Source organism: Antechinus flavipes, chromosome 6 (assembly GCF_016432865.1).
Source record: "Antechinus flavipes isolate AdamAnt ecotype Samford, QLD, Australia chromosome 6, AdamAnt_v2, whole genome shotgun sequence".
NCBI lineage: Eukaryota > Metazoa > Chordata > Mammalia > Dasyuromorphia > Dasyuridae > Antechinus > Antechinus flavipes.
The window spans coordinates 38,772,158-38,795,128 of NC_067403.1; the positions used below are offsets into that span (position 1 = coordinate 38,772,158).

Sequence of the window (22,971 nt, forward strand, 5' to 3'; positions counted from 1 at the left end):
CTAGTCTTTCTGTTCCCCGCACATCTATCAGCCCGGACCTGTAAACAGCCATGGGCTGCAGAGAGCACCAAAAACACTTTGTACATCCGTTCTCCCGAAGACTCGGGGTCACAATCTCCCAGCCACTATGCGCACCCCATCTTTACCACCCCCACCCCGCTAAAAGTTCCTCCCAAACGTGTTTTCTTTTCTCTGGAGGCTGGAGCCACAAAGGAACATTTAAAAAAAATTCTCCCTCCCCTAAAAAATACATTTGAGAAAAGTTCCAAAAGTGTGCCGAGCTCATTCATGAAATTGGGAGCACTTTGTATTTTAATGAAACTTTTCTCCCCGCAGAGCAAGACTATCAAAATACATTCCCCACACCCTGCACCCCATATGGCCAACTCGTCCCTCCCCCCGACCCCCAGTTGTTGATAAAGACTGGAGGCTGGAGGTGGACCCCCTGTCTGAGTAAAAGCGACAGGGAACACCCAAAGCTGGGAGGCAGAGCGTCTCCAAAGTCCTAATGTGCGAGGGAGACTCTTATTTTGAAGAGGGTTGGAGGGGGGCTTCATTCCTGTCAGCTATTTACTTAAAGCAGATGATTAGTTTTAGGATAGACTTTAACATTGACTCGATTACAAAAAGCGGGTTTTGAGCGCCTGACGGTTTCAGCTAAGAGAGAAAGAAACGAGAGGAGGAGACGGGAGGGGGAAAGTTCCTCGAGTTAGGGACATAGATGTATACATATATCTGACTGTATATGACTTTCATTGCGGAGTAACGTAGAGATAAGGTAAGGGGAGGACACATTTGTGAATTTCCACTTTGTTTTCCTTTCTGGGGAAGTCAGGTCTGGAGGCTGGAAGAAATGCGCTAATTTTGCAAATCTTGGCGACGGGGGAAAATGCTGCATTCAGAGAGGAATTTATCCTAAGTAAACCTGAACAAGTCGGGAAGCAAAATAACTTGGGAGTAAGAGAAAGACGGAGAATTTTTTTTAATTAGTGTTTTTTTTTTCTGGGCTTCTTTTTTTGCACTCTCTCCCCCTTAAAAATCTGAAGTTATTAAAACTACATTTTGAAAGGGGGCGAGGACATCATTTAAGAAAGCTGAAAGCACTGAAGCGCTTTAATCTGCTATTTTGCGCTTTTGTGTATGTGAGTGGGTGTGGGTGTGTGTGTGGGTGGATTGGGAAGGAATATAGCGCTTTTGCCTGGCTCCTAGTGACCATTACCGGGGAAATAGTAAGGTTATAATGGGGCTTTTAAGTCTTTTCGGGGGGTTGGTGGACCCAGGCTGCCCGCTCTGTCGAGGAGGTCCAGAGTAGTTGTGGGAGAGTGGGAGAAGGGGGTGATTTGGGGAGAAGGGCGATAAAGGCAGTGGCGTGACTGGGTGAGAAAGGCTTTGCTGGAGAGATCCTGGGACCTCGGATATTCGGAGGACGGGGGACGCCAGGGATGCGTTCGTAATTACTGGACGGCGCTCAACAAGGCTACAAGGATTGAAACCCGGGGGAAAAGCGGCGGCCGCCAGGCGCTTCGGGGCCGTCTGCGGAGGGCCGGGTGGGGGCGTGTGGAGATTGGGGGGGGGGTTGCTTCGCCGCTTGGTAGCGGGGGACTCTCCGAGGCGTCAAAGCAAAAGGTCACAGCTCGGCGGTGCTACGAGGCTCTCGGCTCCGAGGACTGGTGGGATGGCCGATGGATCTGGTGTGGAAGAGGCGGCATTGGCCGGCCGGCCGACTGGCGGGGGGAAGGAGTTCTGGCATTAATGACAAACACATTTGGAAGGGCGAGCAGAAGCCGTCGGCGCACGGCATTCCACAGACCTAGGACTGGAGGAATTTCGAGCCGCGTCCCGGCTCCCGTCCAGGAGTCAGCGTTATTATTATTATCATTGTGAGTGGATTTGGAAAAACATTTGCTCCTGGAATATTGCCGCTCTCTCGGATCCTCTGGCAAACGGCGGCAACAGGAAGGAAAGTAGGAAAAACGCCAGAAAAGTGCCGGATCGTTTCTCCAAGCAACACATGTGGGGAATTGAGGGGAGGACTGAGAGCTGAGAAACTTTTTGCGCAAGGTAAGCGATGGGCGGTGGGCCTCTGCCTGCGCTCTCCACAGCCCCTTCAAAAGCCCAACCTAACGGGGCCCCGGGCCCCTGGCTCGGGCCCCCGCGCGCGCCTCTGCTCTCTTCGGACTCGTGGCAGCTCTGCCCGAGCGTCCCCGGCCTACCCTGCTCCTTTCCTTTCCCCTCCCGCCGGCGTCCATCCCCCGGCTCCCTAGAGTCCCGCTTTGGGCCACTCCGCCAGCGCGCTTCCTTTTTCTTCGTAGTTTATCCCCATGTAAATCGGCTTTTACACGTGAGATTAACTTCTTGCGGAGCGCCGGGGCGCGGGCGGGCTTTCGGAAAAGATTGGCTTCAGCTTTTCCTTTGGAGAGCCTCGGAGGCAGCGCCCGGGTAGGGACGCGACAGGAATAGACCCTGTGGATCTGTGGGCGCCCTCCACTGAGGGGGCCAAGTTTCTGGGCTGATCAGGCTCTGGTCTCCGGGAGCCTTGTCTACGTGATCACTCGAAACCCTCTCATTCCCTCTGTTTGGGAAAACTAGGAAAATTCCCCGAAACCTCCATAAGGAGAGCTTGGCAGCCTCGGATTCTGGGGTTATGGGGGAAAGGAGGAGGACAGAAGGGGGTGTGAATCAGGATTCCGACCCCCCTCTTTGGGACTAAAGCATCTCCGGGTGGGGCAAAACGGAACCCCCACTATTGAGGTGGCGGCCTGGGAAATGGGACTTTGAGCCCTTCGCCAGTGGATTGCTCAATTTTTTTGGACCGAATAGCCTCGGGTCCGTGATGACTCCAGACTAGAACTGAGCAGCAATTTGGACCGAGTGGAAAGGGATACGAGGAATAACAGAGAGGTTTCAGTCCCCAGTTTTTAGCTACCCAAGTCCCTCCCTGTGCCTCAGGGAAGGAGTAACGGGGAGTCTTGAAGAAGGGGGGAGGTTCTGGTGATCACAAACATCAGCGGTCTTATTTCCCCCTCCCCCCGCCCTAGTAACTGGCTAACTTATATTCAGACATCTGAAATGCTAGATTTCCCCAGGCTTCCCTCCACCCCACCCGCTGTCCCACATTCAAATACAGCCTCCTTCCAGATTACCACAATATTCCTTCTCCTCCTTCAGCGCTTTCAAAAGTAGAGGGAGCCTAACCTCCACTTTGCCTCTGTGTCCAGACCCAGCTTCCTGCTGGCTCTTGCTTCTAAAACGCTGTTTAATTTGGACTCTGAGAATAGTGAAGGGGAAAAAAGGGACAATTTGAACGCCTGATCTCCCTCCCCTCGCTCCCCAGGTCAGGACCCTTCTGGCCTTGGAAGGATTAGACTCAGTTTCTTTGCTGAGTGGATCCAAACCCCGGGCTCCCCCCGCCGAACGCCCAAACCACTGCATCTCTGAGACACGTCCAGCTGTGGGACCCGAGGTAGGGAGGGGAAGGGAGGAGTAAGGAATTGAGTTTCTAGTTTGGGAACGCCACTGGCGCCGAATGGGGTGGAGAAGGGCGCCCCCTGGGGCTCATCGGCTAGTAGGGCCGTGGCCAGAGCGGGGTCCTTTTTCTGGCCGCCTTTCTGTCCAGACCCAGCATAAAGAAGCCTCCTTTCTGTCCTCTTTATTTGTTCGTGATGGGGAAATCACGAGCTTTGAGGAAAGAAAATTTAACACCCCGGGGTGAGATTGGCTCTGGCCCGGCCGGAGCACAGGAGGCAGCGGCTGGAGGCGGCTTTGGTCCTGTGCACTGGGCCAGCGTAGCATCTGAACAGGCAACGTCAGGGTCCCACAGGCTTTCTTCGCCGCCCCTCTCCTCGAACGCGGTGGGGGGGGGGGAAGAGAAGGGGGAGGGGCGCCCCGTTTCTTCTTAAACTTTCTTGACTCTTACTCTTTAAAGTCTTGGAGCTCTGGGTCTGCCCTATTCCTAGAGACTACCTTAGAACCGGATGGTGATTAAATTTAATTGAATCTCCCCCCTTTGTCTCAAGTTAATCAATGACCCTGCTGGGTCTCCAAGGAAGGTGGGCTGGAGGTTTGAAAGTGTGAATGCTAAACGGTTCCCTTTGGCCAAAATATGCCAGACTAGCCTTTCGCCCTTTGGAGAAGGCTTGAAACCCGAAAATGTGCGCTGTGGGGGATGGATGGTCTTAACTAACGTTAAGAGCCTACTGTGTGCCAGGCCCTGTGCTAAATATTGGGGATTCAAAGAAGGGCGATCAACACTAAACAATCCCCGCTCTCCGTTTGGGATGGGAGGGGTCCAGGGGGAGGACATAGAGCAGGAGCCTAATGAAGGCTTGTTGGATGGATGTAGGGTACTTGGAAGAGAAAACGGATTTCTCACGGAGAGATCCGTCTTGTCTTTCTTCTTGGCTTAACTCGGCGCTCCCCCGATGTCTCCAACGGGATTTCTCTCGCAGGCCCCCTCACCCCCATCCCTATTGCTGTAAGGTCTACAGGAGGCGCTTGTGTACCGAGGTGTAACCCTAAACTCGACCGCCCCCCTCCACCGTCCAATCTCCTTTCTCCGAGGTCCCAGCATAAGACAATGCAAACTGCACACATCCTGCCTAAGGCGCGGCGGCAGAAGCGCTGAGACGGCTGCTCCGAGCCGGGGGCCTGGCTGTGCAGGAGCTGGCCCGGGGGCTGTGCGGGGGTGACCGTGGAGCCAGCCTCATTGAGCCCCACCGCAGGAGGCAAGAGGGCGGTGCGGGGGGAGGGGAGAGGGCAGGCCTGGGAGGGGGCACTTGGAGAAATGCGGTGGAGCTGGGGGCGGGGGGCAGGGCCGCGGCTGGTGCCCGGCTGATGTGGCGCGGCGGCGCGGCCGGACGGTGCCAGCGTGTTATTTCCCTTGGAAAGGGCAGTCTGCGGGGTCGGTGGCCGGCCCTTCGCTGTCGAGGACTGGCGAGCTCCCGAGCTAGTCTGGATTGGGGTCCGCGGTCTCGCGGCGCCCCCTAGCGGGCGGCCCGGCGAGGGCCGTTACCTCGTTTCTTTCGGGAAAAGGCAGCCCCTGGTCCCAGATTTGGGTCTGAGACGCTCGTTTTCCGCTCTTGCTGAAGTGGACTGGACTGAATAAAAAGTAAGAACTGGGGTTTCCCTGCTTCCCCTCGTCTGCGAGACCCAGAATCCAGTTCCTGGAGCCAGGTCCGCTGGTTTGAGCCGGGATGGAACGAAGGCAAGGGGTGGGGGGCGCAGAGGAAAAGGCGGGGGTGGGGGACTGTCGGGGGGTGCTGGAAATGCTGGGAGGGGAAGGGGTAAAGGAGGTCCTGGGTGTTGGACGCCGGCGACCACCATCTTTTTCTTTTCCACTATTGTTTTCAAATGCCTTCCAATTCTTCCCCTTTCCGTCCGCCTGTTCCTTTTTAACGAGCCTACATTATTGTGCAACGGGAACAGTCGTTTCCAATCAGCCAGCGGTTTTTGGAGTCGGCCAGAGCGGCCTGTCCCGGCTCCCGCCGCGCAGTTTTATTACGGTTTACAATGGTGTGTAAACCAGATTGGGAAACTCCCGGGCTCCGGGGAAGCGGCGGCTCCAGTTGTTGCAACAACAACAACAACAACAACACATCCCGAGCCCCCAGACTTTCCCAATCGGGGGCCCTTGCGACCCCCTGCTGAGTGGGAAGAGGCAAGCGTTCCCCTTCCTTTGCTCTTTCAAGCTGCTGAGACGGAACCAAGGTGTGTAGGTGAGGGTTAAAACGGAGCTAGACCCCCCCAGCCTAACATCAGGTGGTTTTTCCTGGGGGGAAGATGGGGCGCGCGGATGGGCGGAGGGAACCCCTTCTGTTTTGTGGCTCAGACGAGGATGCTGTGGGAGTGGGAGGGACGGGGATCGCAGTCAGTGGTTTCCGATGAAGGAAGAACACTTCGCAGCGACTAGCTCTCAGTCTGGGGGGGTTTCCCTTCCCTGTCCCTCCACTGATGACGGCCCCAGAGAAGTTCTCCCGAGTCACCGGGATCCCAGAATCCCCAGGGAGTCCCCTCGCTGCGTTCATGGAGAACACGGGACCGTCTGCACAGCTTCGGAACGGCCCTCTCGCCCCACACTCCGGCCTCTCCCTTGGGCTCCGACTCATTCCCTTTAAAACCCCGCGCATTGTCGACAAAAAGGCGAATTGGCGAAAACCACGCAATTAACATTCCTTTCGCCTCTACCTGAAGTTGCGACAACGCCTTCCTGCGCCCCGCCAGCCGCGGCCTGATTCGTGATTCAACACTGCCATCAGGTGGTCGTGTGCGCGAACGGCAGGCGAACCGTTTCAGGGGAGAAATGACCAGCTCAGAAAAACAATTTGACCTTGAATGGTGATGGGAGTTTCATTTTACTTGATCCTAGAGGGAAAAAAAACGTTACGTCTTCTCCGTTATATAGACTGACCCCGAGGGGTTAATTATTCCCCTAAGTTGTTAATAACCAACTTTTCTGTTTGGGGGTACAGAGTCGATTCAGTCCAAAGTTTCTTAGTCCGAAATGCTTGGAGTGACAGCACAGAGGATTCAGGCTTTGAGATTTCCCCCAAACTGCTTCAGCACAAAAAATACAGGACCCACCCCACTCCTGCCCATCACTGGAATGTCTAACGAGCTCGGTGAGAGCAAAACAAAACAAAAACCAAAAAACATGCCAGGAGATGAATGTGGACGGCTGACCTAAGTAAAGCGAAAAGCTTGGCTAGGAAAAAAAGAAAGATCAGAGAAAGAGAGCTAATCTAGGCTGCTGCCTGGTGTGCGTTTTCTCAAATTGCCTCAGATTGCGCAGACCACTTGGATCGAAAAACCCAACAAAACAGAACAAAACAACCCCCCTATAATTTTCACATTTAGAATTAGCTCAGGAGAGCTGAAATTAGAGGAACCTTTGGGAATCTGGATCTCGATGAAGTCATTGTTTAAAGAAATCATAGTTTCCCTTGGAATTTAATGGTTCTTGTCAGGAGTGATGAGGTTGGGGGTGGGGGTGCTGAAAGTCAATATTCCTTAGTCCCTGTATTCTTACTATTTAGTTAGTTATTGATTTGGAATTATACAAAGCACGTCTCTATCTTTCTTGACAATACGATTCTTATAAGCGATGTCTCTTAATTGCTTTTTTTGGTGGTTTGAGATTTGGGTTGTGCTTTTAGCTGGATTTTTTCTGGAGTTTGTTTATTTGTTTTGGGAGAAGGTGATTGACTTCCTTGACAAGTTAGAGAGCTTAATGGCAGAGAAGTGTCAAGCACATTTGTTTCCATGTCTGTTTTCCATTGAGGGTCTGTGAAAGGCTCACCTTTTTTGTTCTTGTTGTTGAGTCGTTTTAAGTCATGTCTAACTCTATGTGGTTCCATTTTGGGGTTTCCTTGGCAAAAATACTGGCCTGGTTTGCTATTTCTTTCTCCAGCTCATTTTACAGGTGAGGAAATCGAGGGAAACAAGGTGAAGTAACTTGCCCAAGATTACATAGCGATCAAATGTCTGAAGTCAGACTGGAACCCATGAAGATGAGTTTTTCTCATTTGAATCCCAGTGCATCTATCCATTTCATTAGTTGTATTCTTTTATTGCTCATTTCAGAGCTTTGAGATTTCCCCCAAACTGCTTCAGCATAAAAAATACAGGACCCTGTACATGACAATGTTTATGACTGTATACATTTGTATAGTGCTGAAAACTATAAGCATCACAGTTGATCCTCACCTCAACCCAGTCAGAGCTGGTTTCATGATTTGGTTTTTACAAATATCATTAAGAGGAGTTTTAGTACCCTGCCAAGAGCCCCTCAGCAAACAACTGGGAGGGCTGGGTGAGAGCTCTTCTGATGTCTAGTCCAAGCTCTTTTCTCTGAGGAAGAAAGTGAGAAGGAAGAGAGAAATGGGGATGGGGGATGGGGGAGGACAAAGACCAAGGAGCTTAAATGATGACAGAAATCTAACTCTCTTCCCAGATGTTGTTACCTCTTGGTCACTGACACCTCAAGAAGGAATCTTCTGACTTTTCTATAGCATATCTTGCAGGGAGTTCAGCATGTGGCCAACACTAGAGAAATTATCCAACTTTTTAAAACGAAATCCCCATGGTGATTCTGCTTTCCGAGACAGGATTTTTACATTCCAGACAAATCAGTAGAATTTACTTTTCTGCCTTTATGATTGCTTGGATTTTTTGCATCTTCCTTTTGATTGGGCAATGTAATAGAAGCATTTATAAAGGAAGATTCAGGGCAGCTCTATAGAACAATTGAAATACATTGGCTGATCCTCATCTCAGAAAGTATATAATTCCCCAGAGATTTCTATTATCAACTGATCCGTGGTTTAATTTAATGTCTCAGCTTTTGATTTTCATTGGCTTTGGGGAAAACCAGGAGTGTGTTCTAGTAATGTTTACCTCTGAGGCACACATCTGGGAATGCGAGGTATTTATAATGTGCTTAGAATTCTATGGCAGCTATCAGTTCTATGGGAGACAAGTTTTAACTAAACATATGTTGTTGTTAAGCATTCAGAACATTATCTTTTTTTTTTTTTCTCCCTTCAATGGGGTCTGTTTCTTTGCTTCATTTTCAGTGTTTTTGCATAACATACTCAGGGCATCAGAATTTCTCAATCTGAAAAAAGCAGTAGGAACTCTGGCAGAGTCTGGAAGAGTAAATCTATCTTCAGAACAGGGCCCCGTGAGCAATCAGTCCCTGCTTTAAATCTGGGAATGCTTTAAAGATGTATAGTGGCTAAGTCTATCTAAAGAAATACGGGATCCAAATGTGATAAAACCAAGAAAGGAGGCTGGCTCTGGAGGAGCTCTTTGAAGTTCCCTAAGTCTATTATCAGTGGGAGGTTGATACATAAACACATAGGCCATTACTGCTAATTGTAGTAAATAAGACTAGCCAGGCTCAGCTTGGCTGGCATGCTGTGCTGGCCACGGTGTGGAAGCCCCATTGCTCAGAGGATTGTCAGCATCCCAGTGCATTGCCAGCCAGCCAACACTGTGTGACTGCATTGTGTTTTGTCCCCCTGTTGTGAAGGGAAGAGAGAGAGAGGATCACAATTTACATTAGGAAATAGTGTGGGCTATTGCTGAAATATTTAGATGATCATTCACACATTTTCTGCTCGAAATAAACAAGAGGACCCTCCTATTTTATACTCAGGAACCACTCTCCCCTAATCCACCCCCTAGCTCCCAATGTGAACAGAAAGACTTTTTTTTTTTTTTTTTTTTTTTTTTTTTTTTTTTGCTAATGGAAATCAGCCAATTAGAAATCTGGCTTCAACAACTATATGGCTATAATGGATGGGGGAGGAAGGTGATCAGGCTTCTGCAGGGATCTATTAAAGCTATTATCTGCTTGATATATCAAATGGCTAACTCAATAGGAAAAACCAGTTTATAATCTATTGAGCACTATGGGGTCTATGGAGTATTTATGAATTATCTAAAATAATTCAATCATATCATAGTTTAGCCATGTTTGAGGCAGTTGGGTGACAGAGTAGATAGAATAATAAGCTTAGAGTCAGGAAAACTCATCTTCCTGACTTCCAGTTTGCGCTCAGATACTTATTTAGTAGTTATGTGACTTTGGGCAGGTCACTTAACCCCGTTTACCTCAGTTTCCTCATCTATAAAATGAGCTGGAGAAGGAAATGGCAAATCACTCCAGTATCTTTCCAAGAAAACCCCAAATGGGTCATGAAGAGTCAGGCAGGACTGAAATGACTCAAGAACAAAAACAACATAACCATTATTGTCGCTAATTTTCTGTGTCTTCTTAGCTAGTCGTAAGATACTGCATTTGAAGATGCTATAAATCTGTGAAGGGATACAGTTAATCCTCACTTGTTAAATTCTTCCATTACCCCAGCACTTTGGACTATGCCCAGTAATTTACAGCCATTTAAATAAATGTTGAATTGGATTAAGATGAATTTCCCATTTTTGTATGAAAAATAAACCATGGACACCACAGGGATACTGGGTACTATTGGAGCCAGATGGCCTGGGTTTAAATACTCTCTGTGTGACTTTGGACAAATAATTTTATCTCTTTGGAGTACAGTTTCCTCATCTGTAATAGGTGATGGACTAGTTGGCCCCTAAGGTTCCTTCTAAATCTATGATTCTAGAATTCAGAAAAGTCTTCATAGAGTTAATTTCTCTAAAGTCAGGTACACATTGGGCTCCATGTAGGCTAGAGTACCAACATATCTTAACATCAGGACCAATGGTTGACTTTTTGTCAGAACTTTAAAACTCAAAGATCTCCTTATTTTGCTCTTTATTGCTTTTATGTGTTAAATTAAGAATTCAACACACAAGGAAGGGTATGGAAGTTAGTGAAATGGAAAGAGAAAGATCACAAAATTAAAGGGAAAAATGAAGGGATCAGAGATTTTATAGAGTTCTTAAGAGTAGGGGTAGGAAAGCTACAGTGACTCTCTCTCATTACCATTTGGTCACTCAATTAATTTCTTTTTTCTTTCTCTCTCTCCCTCATCTGTTCTACCGGCTTCCTCTGCTGCTTTTCTGTCTTCTGCCTTGGGGTATAATCCAAACTGCCTTCTTGGCTTCCTGTGGCAAAAGTCGTATTCATTTATTGTTTAGGACTCAGGATATAGAGTTCCTGGCTAAAATGTTGACAGAATGTACTAGAAGTTCTCCTCTGAGGCCCTAAATGTACCTGGAATATATAAGAACATTCTGTGTCCCAGTAGTCTTTAAGGAGCACTTACTTGCCTCGGGCTTTCCTGATTTATGTGTTTGTGAAATTTTCAACAAATCTGGACACTGGCAGCAAAACTTTTGCTTAATTCCAAGAAAACTTTCCCAGTGTTACTAAGGAATAGATCCCCTTTTTAAGTGACACTCCCAAAGCAAATTTAGAATATTGAAAAAAAAGGCTTCATTAAAGCATGTCAAAAAATCCCACATTGCACATTTGGATGTAATCTATGACAACAAACATGGAAAATTTTAGTCCCAAAATTTGGAGATTTAGAAAGCTATGAGCAATAAAAACTGAGATTGTTAAGAAAACTTAAAACAAAATTCAGTTGTAGTGTTTTCACCCCTCCCCTATCACATATCAGATGGCTGCCAGATTAAATTTATACCTAATTCTGATCATGTTCCTTCTACTGAGAATCTTTCGCTAGCTTCCTAAAATCTGCACCCACCTAGTATTATTGCACCCATCTTTTGAATACAGAGTGTCCCAAAAAGTGTTAGTGCAGTTTTGTGCTTTAATAGTTTAAAGATGTTTGGAACACCCTATATTCTATCTACCCTCCAGTTAAACTGGAGTCTACGCCATTTTACATAGTATCTGCTTTTGTTTCAATGTCTTTCATGGTGCTGTTTCCTAGGATTAGAAGACCTTCCCCATAATTCCTACTAGTTGAGATTATGGTTGATCTTTTAGATTTAGCTTAGATGTCTCGAGGTCTTTGACCAGGTCTCTTGTGATTCCTCATCCCCAGTTCAGACCTCATTTGTATATTGATTTTGTATTGATTTCTATTATCATGTGCTGTATCTTTCTCCTGGATTGTAGACACCAGGAAAGCAGGGACAGTGAAGGAACTTGTTTTTATTACAATTTGTATTCCTACTAGTGTGTGCTCTAGAGGTACTTAATAAATGATTTTTTAAATTAACTTGGTTGTTTATGTTCATTTTTTATGAACCTGTACATCTTAATGTTTCTATAGGCACCTATGGGCTAAAAAAGTATTCACATTTATTTGGATTAAAATCTAAAAGTGTAAAGTGTAGAAACAAATCATTTCCATCTGTTTTCCTATTATGGTGCCAGGGAATTCAGGTTTTTAAAAATAGATCTTGATGAATAACTAGTGTTTTGACATCACCTAGATTTTTCTCATAGTCTTTTTATCCCCTCCCAGAAAATAATTCTTTATAACAAAATAATTTTTAAAAAGAAAAGGGAAGAGAAAAAAGATCATTAAAATCCACTAATAAATTGGAAAAGCTTGACATTACATGCAGTATTCTGTACTTATGGACCCTAAACTCTGCAGAGGAGTGGAGGGGAGAAAATGGCCTCTTAGCTCTTCTTTGGGGTGCTGATAATTTCACAAAACTTAGTCTCAGTTACTTCATACTGATTTTTTCCATTCCATTGTTGTCATTGGCTTGTTGTATATATTGCTTTTCTCGCTCCGCTTACTTCATATTGCACTTTTAGAAAGAATTTGGAATGATCAAGGAACTTAGTGTTTAATAGAATACACTACATTCAATGGGCAAATTAAACATCTTACTTAGTTGCTGAAGATTAAAACTTGGAAACCAGAACACTATGTAGTTTTAGTTTTCGAGGAGACCAAGTCATTAGTCATCAGCACATCAAGATTCTAATAAGTTTGTTGGGAGTCAGTGTGGTGCTGTGGGACGAACCCAGGACATGTAATGTAGTCAGGGGGGAACATGGGATTGAATTTCCTGATGCTCAATAGTTGTGTGATCTCAAACAAGCCATTCGATCTTGAGACTCAGTATTTTTTTGGTGTGTAAAATGGGAATGATGATACCTGGATATAGATATTTATTACAATTAAAAATATAAAAGACTTCAGTGCAGTACTTTTATTCATAGAATGTAAGATTCAGCTTTAGACATATTCAGTTTTGTTCTTCCTTCCAGCTTGATTAAATATCAAGAAAGCTAATTTCCCTGGACAAAAGAAATGGTGGGATGGGAAAGAATCTCTTGAATTTTTCCTGGGTTCACCTCTTTTAGAGGTCTTTATCAGAGTTCTAGCATGCCTTCTAGATACCAGAACTAGGGGAAAACCACTGAACAAAAAGCTTATGGACATCACTCTGGGTTCTAAAAATTAACTGTATTTTTGCTTGGTCTTTTGCTATTTCAGTTTTCCATAACTATGGGTGCCTCCCCATGGGCGTTCCTGGGCTTGGGATGTCTCCTCACAGGTAAGGATGCCAATTTTATCTTGTCTAAGTGTTTTATTGTGAGGCTTGGCTGAGATTGGTGCTTTTCAGATATTTTCATTTTTTCATATAGGCAAAAATAAAATGAGGATTTAAATGCTAATCCAGGGATTGCAGGGAAATATGAACAGGATAGTCTAAAACTCAGTCTTTTAGCTTCTTTTTCTCCTTCCATATGAACTTTTTCCCCTTCCTGAATTTTCTAGGTAATTATTTTGATGTTTAATTCATTTTGCTTGTTATGATAGAGATGTATCTTCTAGTTTCTATTTCAAAGAAGGCCATCAAAATTCAGAACATTTTAAGTTCAAATGAGATTTAATAGTTCAACTTCTAATTGTTCCCCTCCTCTCTTTAGATCAGAACTGTTAAAGGCAGCTCATGAGGCTTGCTAGGATATCCAGGGGAGAGAGATGATGAAAAAAATCTAGTTCAGAAATCATCATCATCATCATCATCTCTGGCAAATATATCTTAACTTTTTTGTAAAAGGCAGATTCTTAAAACTGCTTCAGAATCACTGATTCTCACCAATACCTTTATGATAAATTGGTAAAGGAAAATGAGGGACTTGCAGAGGAATGCCATTTCGACTGAACGTCTGGATAATTGACATTTTTCCCCCACCCAGATGTTTGCTCTTTGTGAATGTATCGGCCACAGCACTGAACGTTCCATTTTCCCCAGAGCCTGAAAGAATTAGAGTCCCTAGCTTCTCTCTGGTGGACGATGCCTTGGGCCTCGTCCATAAGGTAGAATTGAGTAGGAGAAAGATTGAGTAGCTGTGGTTTATTGCACCTCATCAGCTGTGCTTGTGTGAGTTTGGGGCTGCTTGTAAACATACTCTTACAGCCACTTACAGCAATCACCAAATCCTTCATTGGGGTGTAATTCCATCTGCAGACTTCAGGGAGACGGACAAAACCAATTCGGGTTTTAAAAACGCTTCTTCATATCAGTTCTGTAGTTCGGACAAGAGAGACTAGAAGCGGAGACAGAAAATTGGATTTGAGAATAGAACCCAGGTGTTTTAGGCTCCCCTTCGGACTAATAGTAGGACCACACAATTAGAGGACCTATCACCCGGCACTATTTTCTTGAATTAATTGGAGCGGGGCAGGCTTGCCAAAGTTAGTTGTAACGAGTATAATGTGTGTAATCTGCGAACACAAATGAAGCTTGTTCAGTTGGTGTCCATCAGGTCCAATTCTCTTCCCATGTGACCCTGGGATTCTCTTTAACAGCATTCCATCATAATGAGCCCATGAATTCTTGATCCTATTATTTTATCGGCCATTCCTCAATAGCATAACACGCTATTAAAAATCAAATGTTAACATTTAATTTATACAAACGCGCACAGAAAATTTGGAGGGGGCCTGAATCTGGGAAGTTTCGTGGGAATTGGAAGGAGGGGAATCTCTGCGACATTTTAATGAGCCCTTCTTGCAGATGCTGTGACTGTTATAGTTCGATTCTGTGTAGGGTTCCATGTTAACGAACTTTACATAGAAGGGGTCCCTGTCGGGATAAGCTGCTCCTTTTGCTTCCCACAGTCTCCCTCAGTGAGACCGTCCTTTCTTGAAGCATCCCATTCAGAAAGGGTTTCCTTTCACAGGGCCGTGGCTCACATTTTGCCAGCTTCCATTACCCACTGTCTTTCCGAATGAGGATGAAAAGGTTGTGCAGCTGCATTCATCTTTTACCCTAAGATGCTCTGGGGACAGTGAAGTGAGCTGGCAGTACCCCATGAAGGATGAAGAGGACCAAAAAATAGAAGTCAGAAACGAGGAGAACAACAGTGGCCTTTTTGTGACGGTCCTGGAAGTGGTCAATGCCTCAGCTGTACACACAGGACTGTACACTTGTTATTACAACCACACTCAGACAGAGGAGACGGAGATCGAAGGCAGAGACATCTACATCTATGTGCCAGGTGAGTGCTCGGGATCCGACCACTTTTAGCATTTCCCTGTCTCATAGGTTGACTCAAGTTGAATTACAGGAAGCACATCGACATGGGGCAACCCGTCAGCACTTGAAGATAAAAATGGGGGCTTAGAATACAACCATTCCAACATCTTTGTCTCTATAGTATTTTCCAGACTTAATCAACACAAAGAGCATAGCTAATCATTCTATTAGACTTTACAGTTGGAGCCAAAGACAAAGCTTTGTTATTATTATTATTATTATTACCATTGTGGTTGTTTTATACTTATGAAATCAGGGATTAGGAGGGGAAAAACTCCTACCTGCTGACTCAGTTTTGGAAAGGAGTTTGAGTACATTTAGACTACTTCCTTCCCTATACTTACCATACCCACCCCATGACCTGGTTTTTTTTTCTTAAGAATAGTATTTTGTTTTACCCATCCCACAACCTGGTTTCTTTGTTTTTAGAATAGTAGTTTGTTTTTTTTTTTTCTAATTACAAGTAAAGATAAAAGTTAACTTTTATAAGATTTTGAGTTTCATATTTTTCCTCCTTTTTTTCCCTCCTCCCCAAGATAGTAACCAGTCTGATATAGGTTGTACACATATGAATCATATCAAACATTTCTATATTAGTCATGTGTGAAAAAAAGAATCAGAGCAAAAAGGAAAAAAACACCAGAAAGGAAAAAAACAACAATAACAAAAGTGAAAATGGCATGCTTTAATCTGAATTCAGACTCCATTGTTCTTTTTCTCTGAATGTGGAAAGCATTTTCCATCATGGGTCTTTTGGAATTGTCTTTTGTCACTGTATTGCTGAGAAGAGCTAAGTCTATCATAGTTCATCATTGCCCAATGTTGCTATTACAGTGTACAGTGTTCTTCTGGTTCTGTTCACTTCACTCTGCATCAGTTCATATAAGTCTTTCCAGGTTTTTCTGAAAAGCACCTGCTCGTTTTCTCTTTTCTTCCCCTTTCCTTTTCTTTTCCTTCTTTCTTCCTTTTCTTTTCTTTTCTTTGCTTTGCTTTTTTTTGCTTTTTTTTTTTTTTTGCTGAGTCAATTGGGGTTAATTGACTTGCCCAGGTCACACATCTAGGAAGTGTTAAGTGTCTGAGACCAGATTTGAACTCCGGTCTCCTTGACTTCAGGGCTGGTGCTCTATCTGCTGTGCCACCTCGCTGCCCTCCTGTTCATTATTTCTTATAGAACAACAGTATTCCATTAGATTCATATACCACAACTTGTTCAGCCCTTCCCCAATTGATGGGCATCCCCTCAATTTCCAATTCATTGCCACAATAAAAAAAGCTGCTATAAATATTTTAAAATATGTGAGTCCTTTTCCCATAAACTGTTTTAGAACCAAGAGATAACAATACTGACAGAGGTAGACCATCATCTCAATTAATTGTCACCAAGTCCATATGGAGTACAATAGAATTGAACACATCTTTCCAGTAGGTACATCATGGGTACTAAAATATATTATTATCTTTAACTTGCACAACTTGAAAAAAGACTAGGCTGGGTGATGTGGTGGAAAGAGCACTTAGGAGCTTTCCCAAGAAAGCATTGGAAGGGCAGCTAGGTAGCACATTGGATAGAGCACCAGCCCTGAAATTTGGTCTCAGATGCTTAACACCTCCTAACTGTGTGACTCTGGGTAAGTCACTTAACCCCAATTGCCTCAGGAAAAAGAAAAAAGAAAAAAGTCATTGAATAGCTGAGCCTTGGCTGCCTCATCTGTAAAATCAGATACTTGCCTCATCTATCTCACAGGTTAGCATCAAACAATAGGAATGAAAATGCTTTGTACATTTCTTAGGACACAAACTATTATTATGAAGTATGACATCTTTGTGGAAAAGTAATGTCTGTATCACTCAGAATATTTTGCTTAAAGAACAAAATGCTATAAACCTCTACCCCAAAATCTTGAACATTCCAGCTCAAGTAAAGAGTGTCAATGTAGGCAATGTCCATATAATTTAGTGCCCAGAGGCTGAAGAGCTCCTAGAGACCAACCTGGTTGGCACAGGATAGGGAGAACTTCCCTAGAAAAAGGTTTCTACTAATTTCATAGTTGTCATTCAGCCAGGGATACTTTGACTTTTATTATCTATATGCTGTATTTCTATCCATTGCTCACTTTAGCTAAGCCCTCTAAGTGTTTAAGGAGGCTCCCCTTGCTGCAGATCAGAATGATAATGGTTAATTACTCATTGGGATTTTGTCTGCATGGGGAAAAGATCAAAATCCTCCTTTTCTCTCCTTAGGGGCAAAAGCACCACCCAAGAAGACTTTTCTCAACACAGAGAGCTAGAGATTTGTTTTGTTTTGTCATTAATAAAGGGCAGGCAAGCTCTTTTCTGGCCTTTTTGCTCAAAGGTCCAAAATTTCTAGCTGTGACCATGGTAGATTAAATTAAGTAAATGGTTTTCTTTTGAAAAGAAAATACCCACTGACTGTACAGTGTTAGCCACTTAGTGGTATGCTAGCCAAGACCTTATTTAATATTGGTCTGAGTGTTATAAATCCTATTTACCACTTGAGATTTTATTAAAAAAATAAAAATATTTGTACTTCTTTCAATAGATCTGGCCACAGGCAACTGAGGCTTCAAGACAAAACAGATTTTTATTATGCTTTTTTTTTTCGGTTAGGATTTTGCAGGGTTCAAAGGCAGTTTAGCTGGATTTTTTTCCTAGGGAGTTTTTTAGGTTGGTTCATACTTTAATTCTAATCATAACTGGGAGCTGAAAGGAATCTCAAATCAGCTACTTCAACCTCTCATCTCACACATTAGAAAACCAGATTAAATGACCTGTTCAAAGTCACATAGCTGTATGGTGACAGAACTAAGACAAGAAATCAAATACCCTGACTTTTATTCTCTAATTACCACTTTTTGAATAGTTCACATCTTGCAATTTTCTCTAGAATTAAAAAGCACCCATCTTAGAACAATCTTGCGAAGTATATAATACGTGTTTATTGCCCTGTTTTGAAGATCTGGAAATAGTGGCAAAGAACAGTAATTGGCCCATGATCCTGCAGCTAGAAAGTGATTGCGTCAAGATTCCAACTCTGAATTCAGAGCCTTTCATTTTTCAAAGACTTCTTTAGTCTTTGTTCACCTTCTCTTTCCTCCTGGATGATCTGTTCTGTGGGTCTCCCTTAGCCCTTTTCCAGTCTGCTTGACCATTCCTTCTTAATCTCTTTGACTAATTTTTCATCCATGATGTGCTCACTTAATGTGGTTTTTCTGAAAGCTCCATCCTAAGTTCTCTTCTCTTCTTCCTCTATCTCTCTTGGTCATCTCATCATTTCCTGTAAGTTTAATTATTATCTCTCCTGGGAGCAGGTCCAGTTCTATATATTTAACTTTAGTCTCTCTACTGAACTACTGCTCCACAATACCACCTGCCTTTGGGACTCCTCAAATCAAATACACTGTCCTCAAACTTAACCTATCTAAAATAGAATTTATTGTCTTTCCCTCTCAGAGCATTCCCCCTTCCCAGGCTTTTTATTTTCCTTCTTCTATTCTGGCCATCCAGATTGATGCTGTTCCTTCTATCTTTATTTCCTATCTCTTTGCCTTGTACTGCTTTTCAAAGCCTCAGATTCAACCTTGACTCGTCTTTTTAGTCTGTTAAATTCTTCTGTACCTCTTTTGGAGACCCCTGTATTTCCTAAGATGAAGACAAAACATGTAATACTTATTTTGAAGTTGAGCAGTGAATTTATGGCTAATATATGCATGTATCATCAGTATTTTTAGATTATAAAGAGACTGTTATACTTTATAATTGACAGTTGACTGCAATTCCTCTTATTTGTGAGGGCCGGTGCCTTTAAACCACATCTTCTGGATGCTTGTGCAGCAATTAAGACTAATATTTTGCGTTGTTGTTTACAACAGATCCAGATGTACCTTTTGTACCTTCAGCCATGGTTGATCATTTAATTTTTGCGGAAGAACATGATTCTGTCACTATTCCATGTCGCACAACTGATCCTCAAGCTCAAGTGATTCTACTCAACAGTGAAGACAAAGTGGTCCATGCTTTCTATGATAGCAGACAAGGTTTTATTGGAAACTTTGCCATGGGACAATTCAAATGTGAAACAGTTATCAAAGGGAAACAATTCCAAACAATTCCTTTCAACATTTATACGATAACAGGTAGGTTTTCGCCTTCTTCCTTCTCCTCTGTCCTTTTTTCTTTTCCCCCTCCCATATATGTCTCTCATATTCCTCATCCCCTTTCTCCTTTTTCCTCCCTCTTCCTCCCTTATCTCTCCCCCCAAAAAACCCTACAAGTAGCTTTTATTCTTAAACTAAATCTTTTCTATGGAAAATTTGGAAGGGTATATATCTCCATATCTTAAATCTGTGATACAAAAATATAATTAACCTGGGGTATATAAATGTAATTAATTGAATCATCTCTTTTGCTGGTTTTTGATAAGTTGAGATATGACTTCCCTGATACTAGTGGTCAAAGCTGTCATTTTAGTAGATCGTGTCATACGTTAATCATAGTAAAGGGTTAAGCCTTGTGTCACTTTCACCTAGACTGGTCAGGTCTTGATATAGCAGAATCCCATTCATTAAAAAAACAATTACAGTTGAATAATAAATTTGCTTTTTCCCCTTCATGCTCAGCGAATTATTCCATGCAAGAAAAGAAAGAGCCTTACGCCTCCTTTCTAAACTTATTTCTTGCTCTTGTTTGAAGCTTACAATCTCTTTGGATGACTGTGCCAAGTGTGCCATGTACAAAATAAAGTCAGAATATTCTTATGGGGCCAGCTATAAATTTCATATGTGTATCAAGCCAGAAAAGTCAATTTCAAGAGTTTTTTGCCATGACAAAATCATTCGCAGAGATATATGTATTTATATGTGTGTATGTGTATATTATATATGTATATACATTTGTGTCCACACATATAATTATTTATGTATTTTCCCAAATGGTAATGAATTGAATATTACTTAACTATTTTAAATAATAATAAAAGCAATTAAATTTGGATTGAAAAATCTTTAAAACTAAAGGAATCCTTAAACTTTAGATAATGATAGTAACTTGTTAGTTACTCATTCAAGATCCCCTTTGCTTATTCTATTGTATCTGTCTACACACAATATCTATATATTACATCGTATCCATCTTTCTGTGATGTTTTTTCCCTTTAGCTACTCCAGAGCTTGAAGTTGAGATAGAGGCGGTGAAAACAGTTTACAAAACAGGAGAGACTCTTGTTGTAACTTGTGCTGTCTTGCACAATGAGGTGGTTGATCTTCAGTGGAATTATCCAGGAAAAGTGGTATGTATCATTCATGTAGTCATTCAACAACCATGTACATAATTCCATGTGGGTGAAACGGATCCTGTGGAGCTATCTGTTCTTTGATTACCAATTAACTTTTTTGAGTCTGATAGTTCAAAAGTACTCTTTCCATTTCTTAGAAGGAGACAATTTTAAGGCAATTTCCCTTTCTTTATGATATAGAAAAACAAAGGCATTTTGAAAGTTGATGAGATCAAAGTTCCATCTCTCAAGTTGGTATACACGCTGACGGTCCCTAAGGTGACAGTGAAAGATAGTGGAGACTATGAATGTGCTGCCCGTCATGCTACCAAGGAAACTAAGGAAATTAAGAAAGTCACCATTTCTGTTCATGGTACGATTTGACCCTTTCTGTCTGTAAGTCTCACCCAGCAATGACACCCCCTGTACTTTGTGGCAATTCTTAATTAATGGGAACCTTTCCATTTATAGAGAAGGGATTTATTGAGCTCAAACCCAACTTCAGTCAGATGGAAACCATTAACTTGCATGAAGTCCGCCATTTTGTAGTGGATGTGCAAGCGTATCCACCACCAAAGATATTCTGGCTTAAGGACAATATGACCGTAATTGAGAATCTGACCGAAATCATCACTGGCTTAGATAAGATCCAGGAAATAAGGTAAAGAGAGACCTTTCCCAAGTAAGTCTTTCCTCGTGCCCGTTGCCTCTGTTTTTATATGTGTGTTCCTAGTAAGGGAATTGTACGTGTCTTATGACCCAGACTATAAATGAAATCAATTCAAAGAGCCATAAGCTGGGTTATGAAGCATAAAAGACAGAATTCCTTTGCCTCAAACCTTTTAATAAGTTAATGGCACCCTGGTAAGTATTTAATGATTACATTAGAAAGAGCCATAAGTTGTAAAAACCTCTCCTCCAGTTGAAAACAGATGGCCAGATCCAGCTGTCTGGTGGAATTTTGGCCCGGAGAAGGGCAGCAGGATTGGAGCCACTTGGATTTAACATATTGTCGAAGAGCCCACAGCCTTGCATGGTATATGGCACCTCTGCATTGCTAATGAATAATTAAGAAGACTTCACTGGCTCAGTTAATATGAGGCAGCATGGTATGGTAGAATAGCAAAAGAGGCAGGACGTCTAGATTCTGTTTCCCTCTCTGCTACACAAGTAGTTGTGGGCCCTTAACTTCTTACCTCCTTACTTTCTGTGTGCTATCTGTAAACTAGGGAATAACAATAAGTTATTTGCCTAAAAGTAATAAGAATAGCAATAATAATAATAGCCAGCACTGAGTTTATAAAATACTTTACAAATGTTATTTCATTTGACTCTCACAACAACCCTGAGGTATAAATGTTATTATCCACATTTTACAGATGAGGAAACTGAGGCAAACAGGTTAAGTGACTTGCTCGGGTTCCATAGCTAGTAAATGTCTGAGTTTAGATTTCAGTTTGACTCCCAAGGCCAGCATTCTTTCTACTGTACCCTTATCTGTCTGATAAAATACTACATGGTCTTTTTTGAGGGCCTTTCTAGGATCTCTAAAATTAGAATAATAAATGCTAGGATAAAAGGTATTTTTTAAAGGCCAGCTAGTCTAGATCCTTGTATCTACTCAAGATCATAATCCATTCTAGAGAGTGATAGAAATAAATCCCAATCTCTGGCAAAAGAGCCCTTTTTGATATCTAACAAATTTCATGCTCAGATGTGATATATTTTTCTCTGCCTGAACAAAATTCCTTCTGCAGTTTATGAGGAGAAACACTTTTGGCAGTGAGCTCCCAGGATTCATAGAAAATATCTGAATTCTTTTGCCCAGGCAGTATAGTGATTGACGAATATCAGGATGTCTTTTAGGAGATTGAAGAACAGAGGATAGAATTCTTGTATTCTAAATTTATCAGCTCCGTATCAAAACTCTAACTAAGGAGGGCTGAAAAATGTCCAGTTTTATTCCTAGGTGAGAGGCTTTGGAAATTTTCTTGATACCACATCTGAAAAATAAATATGATGTGAGAACCAAAATTAACACTGAATGTAAAACTAACTCACCAAACCCAAGTGCAAGAATCTTCCAGTATGGAAAGGATAGTAAGCTTGAGGGCTAGGCGTGTTTGGGGAGCAAATGATAGTAGGATCTCTTAGGTTTAGATCAGCTTGTTATACTATATTGCATGATCTGTTTTAAGTAGAAAATCATGGGATTGTAGAATTATGCTCCTTTCTGTATGGAAGATGGCATAGATTCAGGACTGAAAGGGACCTCAGAGGGATCTCAATTCAGCCCTCTCGTTTCTTTCCTTTTTTTTTTTTTTTTTTAACAGCTTTTTATTTACAAAATATATGCATGGGTACTTTTTCAACACTGACTCTTGCAAAACCTCCTGTTCCAACTTTTCCCCTCCTTTCCCCCACCCCTTCCCCAGATTGTAGGTAATCCCATATATGTTAAATATGTTAAAGTATATATTAAATACAATATATGTCTACATATTTATACAGTTATCTTGTTGCACAAGAAAGTCATATTTAGAAAGAAGGTAAAAATAACTGGCAGCCCTCTCATTTCATAGATTCATAGACCCAAAGAGCTTAAATAACTTGTTCAGTGTCAGCTAGTAAGTAGCAGAGCTGCAGTGCAAACTAAAATTCTCTGACTATAAAGCCAGCACTCTTACCATTGCCCCATGGTAGCTCAGAGGAGAACAAGCCTCAGAAGG

The 22,971-nt window shown here is 42.8% G+C and overlaps 1 protein-coding gene across 1 annotated transcript in view; it reads left to right on the forward strand.

The window, feature by feature from the left end:
• The first annotated feature begins 480 nt into the window (after positions 1–480).
• Positions 481–22,971, forward strand: part of PDGFRA (platelet derived growth factor receptor alpha) — a 44,755-nt gene continuing 22,264 nt past the window's right edge. Inside the window, exons 1-7 of the mRNA XM_051964275.1 lie at positions 481–778; positions 12,900–12,960; positions 14,597–14,914; positions 18,843–19,106; positions 20,127–20,257; positions 20,444–20,615; positions 20,714–20,903. Of these exons, the coding sequence (XP_051820235.1) occupies positions 12,912–12,960; positions 14,597–14,914; positions 18,843–19,106; positions 20,127–20,257; positions 20,444–20,615; positions 20,714–20,903 (1,124 nt within the window). The 5' untranslated portion in view covers positions 481–778; positions 12,900–12,911. The remainder of the gene's footprint in view (positions 779–12,899; positions 12,961–14,596; positions 14,915–18,842; positions 19,107–20,126; positions 20,258–20,443; positions 20,616–20,713; positions 20,904–22,971) is intronic.